This window comes from Monosiga brevicollis, genomic scaffold (assembly GCF_000002865.3).
Source record: "Monosiga brevicollis MX1 MONBRscaffold_8 genomic scaffold, whole genome shotgun sequence".
Taxonomy (NCBI): Eukaryota; class Choanoflagellata; order Craspedida; family Salpingoecidae; genus Monosiga; species Monosiga brevicollis.
The window spans coordinates 10,602-16,716 of NW_001865045.1; the positions used below are offsets into that span (position 1 = coordinate 10,602).

A 6,115-nucleotide genomic window follows, 5' to 3' on the forward strand; every position below is an offset into this window, starting at 1 on the left:
CTCCTTCCTATCTTCCCTCCTTCTTCTTCTTCTCCCTACCTTCCCTCCTCACTTTTCCTCCTTCTCTACTCCTATCCCCCTCACTTCCCTTTCTTTTCATCACTTCTTTCATCCTACTACTTTTTTTTTATTTTTCCCTTCATTTTCTCACATTTTCTTTCAATTTTATCTTATTTTCTTTTCCCCTTTTCAAAAACACCTTCTTCACACCATCCTCATATTCCACCTCTTTTCTCTACTCATTTCCTCTTTATTCAACATTTTTTTTACTTCCACCTTCCAACTTATCTTTCCTCACCTACCAACAACCAATTCTTTTTCTCCATTCCACATTTTTTCTCATTTCTACTCTTTCATCATTACTCATCCATATTGATTCCTTCGATGTTTCCCTGCCATCGTAAATTCCTTTGCCCTCCAACACAACTGATTTCATTTTTCAGTATCTCTTATTTTAATCCTTTGTTCTCCTCGATGCTGTTGTCTGACAAACGTTACTTATGAAAGCCTTCTTGAGTACACTTGCACCCATTATGCACACAATGGCCCCCGAAGCGTACATGATGTCTTTTACAAGAAGGCTAATCCAAATGAAATATTCTTACACTAGCCATCGTAAATTCCTTTCCCCTCCAACACAACTGATTTCATTTTTCAGTATCTCTTCACATCCATGCTTGATCAGCGTATGTCGTCCAACGCAAACAGCCCACCAGCTGTCAAACGTCTCAATCATACCCCCGCTTCAAAAACAAACAAACACTCACTTCAACATTGCAAACTGCCGTTTCGCCTCAATCACAAGCTTCAGCACGCGCGGGTGACCAACGCGCCCCTCTGCTCCGTACAGCCAGTCCACAAGCGCCTGCATCTCCGACGGGTCAAAGTCCCGCCCTCTAACTGCCAGCAGCTCAGCCGGGCACTCCAAGCGCTGCATGATGCCGCGCAAAGTTTGACTGCGTGACACAGACGCGACCAAGGCCCGGATGGCCTCGCGGTTGCGCTGGGCACAGGCCCGCCCCGTGCACTCCACCACTCGATCACCCCCAATCTTCTGCGGCCTCCAACACCGGTAGCAAACACCCGCCCCCAAGGTCACTTGGCAATTGCTACTACCATGACCGCGGCAGTGGCATCGAAAACAGCGCCCTTTCATGGCCGGGCAGCTAGAAGGCTGGTGGTGAGCAACCAAGCGGTCTCTGCTGCAGCTGCAGGCCCAGCAGTAGGTTCCATAGCAGAGCCGTGTTAAAGTCATCTGACTGAATTGGCGCCGATGGTACCATCAACTGCGCTCGTTTGGCCCGCGTCTGGCCCTCGTGTGATACTGGCGCCCCATGTGCTTCACGGCTTGGATGGCGCGCTGTGATGGTCGGTTGCATCATGGAGCAGACGGTGCAAGCCGGCGCTCCTGCGGCCGCACAAATGTGGCCCTCACCATCCAGCAGCCAACCAAGCTCAAAGGTCAGGCAGCGCTTCATGCTTGCAAATGGCTGCAGATCTTCCGAAATCGTTGTGCCTGGTGGTATCCATAGCGTGGCCTCGCCACCCCGTCGGTCGCGGCCAGCCCGGCCAAAGGCCTGCGACAAGGTGTAGCCGTTGTAGCCGCTGCCAAACCAGATCACCTTCCGGACGTTGGGCATGTCCAAGCCCGCGCCCAAGCAGCTTGTGGCCACCAAGACCAGACTCTGCGTGCCGCTCCTCCACTGCTCAAGAGCGGCTCGTGTGTCTTCGGCTGACAGGTCAGCATCCACGGCCAGCGACTGCTCGTGACCCAACGTGCGTGCCAACTGAGTCGACAATGCCTCAACCTGCTTCTTCGTGTCACAAAAAATCAGCATGCGATCCACGCGGCCCTCTCGCTCCAACATGTCGTATTGGTGTTTCACAAACTTCTCAAATGCCTTTGTTGTTCCTTGTTGCACCCCTAGCCGAAGATCGGTTCGCATGGTTGGCATACGAAAGGTCTGGTACGAAGCGTCCTCTGTACAATCCAGCTGTTGGAGCAGAGCCCGCTCATCTTTGGGGCAAAGCGTGCCAGTGAGGCCCACACACTTGACTGATGGGTCTTGGTGAAGATGGTCCAGCCGGCTTGGGCAGCGAACAAGACTCCCTCGATAGCTGGTGTCCACGAGCATTGTGTGAACCTCGTCCATCACCAGCATGGCCAGACGTTTCTGCTGCACGAGTGTTTGCACCCACCTCATCCCATGGCCAACCAAACCGTCATGACAATCACTTGAACGTTGACTTGCATGTCACGGCCATCATTCTTAGCCCACTGCGATACAATGTCAGCCTGCTCGAAGCGGCGGCACAAGTCTCTGGCAAGCTCACGAAGCGGCACTACCCACACCACGACCTTGCGTGGCTGGAGGTGAGCGAGTGTACACAGCGTCTTGCCCATGCCCGTCGGGGCCACGGCCAACAGCCAGCCGTCCTGGGCTTCGTGCCGAGTCACAGCCTGTGCCAATCGATACTGATCCCAGTCGCGAAATGTTGTCTTCCACGCTTGCCGCACACATTGAGCAAGCCAAAGCTGATCTTCATACTCTTGTTGCTGCGTTTGGTCATTGTGCTGGCTTGGCTCTTGCTGCAAGGCCGTCGACGCAGCCTCTTCCACGGCTCGCGGCACGGCAACTGGCATGGACGATTCGGCTGCCTCGGCTTCATCTAAATCCAACCCGGCAATGATATCATCAATGTCGTCCTCAGCGTCAAGGCAGGCTTCAACCTCGGGATCTGTTTGCGTGCCCACGGTCACTTGCACCTGCGTGCTGACGTTTCTGACCCGAGACGACTGGATGACCACTTGTTTATGAGCCACTTGTTGCACGCAGGTCTGCCCATCCACGGCCTCGGCTTGGATCTGATCCTCTACATCTACCAGCTTCATGAGCTTGTGCCATTCTTCAGACACAAACTGATGGCCGTACTGTGCTTCACTGGACACAAACTTGTGATCGAGCTGCGTGCGGCCATAGACGTTGCGTGCCGTTCTGCCTGCATGCTGGCTTTGAGAGTGTGCCACATTCAACGCCCCCAATGAAGGCTCGGGCGTATGATGCAACACCAGTGTACGCAGCCAAGCCACACTCATGTGCCGCCATGCGCTGACAGTGATGCTGGTTCCAAGAAACCGCTTGGTCACGGCCTGGATGGTTCGGTAGACTTGGCCTGGCCGAAGCTGCTTTTCGAGCTGCATTGGCGCAATGTTGAACAGCAGCTCATACGTGCCCTCCTGTGCGACACGCTTGGCCGCTCGTAGATCGTCGTGCTGGTCGTCAACAGAGCCAACAGTGTCTGGCTCGATTGAATCTTCGACCTCCATCGCGTCGGCCTCGAGCTCATCTTGCTCTTCTTCCGTCAGGGAATTGGGATCTATTGCCTCAGACGTGATCAATTCGTCTCGATCTTGCAAGTAATCAGCAAACAGCTCCTCCAGCGGCTTGCACAATAGCAGGTACGCCATCATGACCGCACTGGCCCGCTTGTCCATGTAGTGTGCAGCATGCGACTCGCGGTTGCTGATCCATGTGGTTTTGCCTTGTCGCGCGACAAACGCCAAGCGGTCTCCGGAGAAGAAGACATTTCTGGGGCTGGCGGAGGAGTCGCGATAGAAAAGGCTCGTGTATACCATCGCACGCACGGGGAGACCTTTGCACAGATGTATGGTGAAACTCTGCGTGGTGTACAGTAATATGTTCGTACGTCCAGACTACCAGACGTACCAGTTGAGAGGAGTGCATACGTCAATGCCAGGCGATTAAACTCTCGCAGGGAGCAGATTCAGCGCATTTTGAGGTTATGATATGTCTGTGGTCAATTCACAAAGCAAACAGAGCAAATGGAAACATACCACTTCCGATCTACAGGACCGTACTTCATCTCGATGACAAGAACAATCACAATGTTTTACACGCCTTCTTGATGAGCGCCGTGAAGGATTATCAAACATCATCGCCAGGACTGGCGTCTTCCAGTACTACAGTAGCTTCTAGACATACGTTTCTGCTCGTAGTTCAATACATATTAACGGTGCTTCTTGTGCTTCTTGTTTTTTTTTTTTTGTGCTCGCGCTTGCTCCGTTCCTCCTGCGGTGAAGCGCCCTCATCACCAGCTCGCGCAGCGCCGCAGCCGCCAATATTTAGTCACCATTGCCATCAGTCGATGTCATGACGAATGAAGATGGGCGGTTTCTCGCTTTTTTTCAGTGGTTGTTGGACTGTTCTGCTTCAGATGCTTGGCAACGCCTGTCCTGTCCGTTGACTTTATTTTTTGTTTGCATGGCAATTAACAAGGCAAGCACAAGCGTCACGCTTTTCAATTCGTGGGTGCAGCTTGAGCGGCGGACGTTAGAGCGGCCACGCGATCACCAAGGGTTTGAAGATCTTGAATATTGAACAATTGAGGATCCACGCGCCAGCCGACGCTACAGAGCACAGCAGCAGCGCGTCGCCAGCGTCTGACCTGCTCTGCATGAATCAAGCCTTGGACTGGCGCCAGGTAAAAGTCCGATGAGGACAAGACAATGCGGACAATAACAAGTGAATCAGGTTCGCACCATCGGGATTCGAAGTTTGGTAGGAGTGAGGGTTACAGATTGCGCCCAGTAGTTCTTCAATCAGCTATAAATTGAAACAGATTCATTGTTAAGCAAGCTTGTCTCTGCAATCAGTACCACAGGAAAAATGGCCCACCTCCAGGTTGATGCGACTATTGCGAAGGAGCAGATCCAAGGGCCGTACACCCGTCTGCGACAGCAGTATAAAAGATAATCAGTATTTGGAAACATAAGGCTTGTTTGCATAAACAGGGGCGAAGGGGACCATCGAGTGTGCCGGGGTAAAACTGAAGAAACGGCACTGAAAGCCGCTTGAGCGCGCGAGAGAGGCAAAGGCGCGATGGCAAGGGATGGGGTAGTGCTCGGTTTGAAGTCACAACGTCAAGAAAAGGGAAGCAACGGAAGATACAGCGGAACAAAGCGGGTAGCATGGAGCAGTGACAACGAGCGGACGCAAAACGGGCGTAGGAAAGGGATAGGGGGAAAGAAGAAAAGGAGCAAGGGGCAGAACGGACGAGCACGGGTGGGCAGGGTGTAGAGGAGAGAACAAAGGCGACGAGCAGCAGCAGCAGCAGCAGCCAGAGGGGGTAAAGGGGGAAAGAGGGAGGTACTGTACTGACATTGGTCTTGGCCTCAGTATCAGCACCCTGCTCGAACAGCATCTCCCCCACCTTGTCATGACCGCTAAGGCAGGCATTGTGCAGTGGTGTCCAGCCATTCTGTGGGATGATGCGTTCAGCATGACGTACAGGTACATCATCATCATCATCATCATCATCATCATCATCATCATCATCATCATCATCATCATCATATGTGGTACAGATGCACCATCATAGCGGGGGTAAAAGGGCGAAGAGGGAGGTACTGTACTGACGTTGTCCTTGGCTTTAGCATCAGCACCGTGCTTCAACAGCATCTCCGCCACCTTGTCATGACCGTAAGCGCAGGCATAGTGCAGTAATGTTTCGCCATCCTGTGGGATGATGCATCAGCATGACGTACAGGTACAGCATTATCATCATCATCATCATGATGGGGTACAGGTGCATCATCATAGGGGGGCAAAAGGAGGGAAGAGGGAGGCACTGTACTGACGATGGTCTTGGCTTTAGCATCAGCACCGTGCTTCAACAGCATCTCCACCACCTTGACATGACCGTTAAGGCAGGCATAGTGAAGTGATGTCCAGCCCTTCTATGGAATGATTATCAATCATTAGGATGCCGTACAGGTACAGCATCACTATCAGCATCATCATGTGGGAGAGGTATACTATCATAGTGGGGTGTAAAGGAGGAAAGAGAGAGGTACTGTACTGACGTCGTTTTTGGCTTCAGTATCAACACCGTGCTTCAATAGCATCTCCACCACCTCGTCATGACCGTTAAAGCAGGCACTGTGCAGTGGTGTATGGCCAGCCTGTGGGATGATGCATCAGCATGACGTACAGATACAGCATCATCATCATCATCATCAGCATCATGTAGTACAGGTGCACCATTATGTGGGGGGGGGGGGGGGGGGGGGGGGGTAAAAGGGGAAAAAAAAAAG

The 6,115-nt window shown here is 52.5% G+C and overlaps 1 protein-coding gene across 1 annotated transcript; it reads right to left on the minus strand.

Annotated features, from left to right (window-relative positions):
• Positions 1-1,166: 1,166 nt before the first annotated feature.
• MONBRDRAFT_24767 (RecQ helicase) lies at positions 1,167-3,637 on the minus strand (the record flags this gene model as incomplete). Its single annotated transcript, XM_001745244.1, has 3 exons — positions 1,167-1,924; positions 2,053-2,144; positions 2,217-3,637. The coding sequence occupies 3 exons, from the start codon at positions 3,635-3,637 to the stop codon at positions 1,167-1,169; spliced, it is 2,271 nt and encodes a 756-aa protein (XP_001745296.1).
• Positions 3,638-6,115: the final 2,478 nt, after the last annotated feature.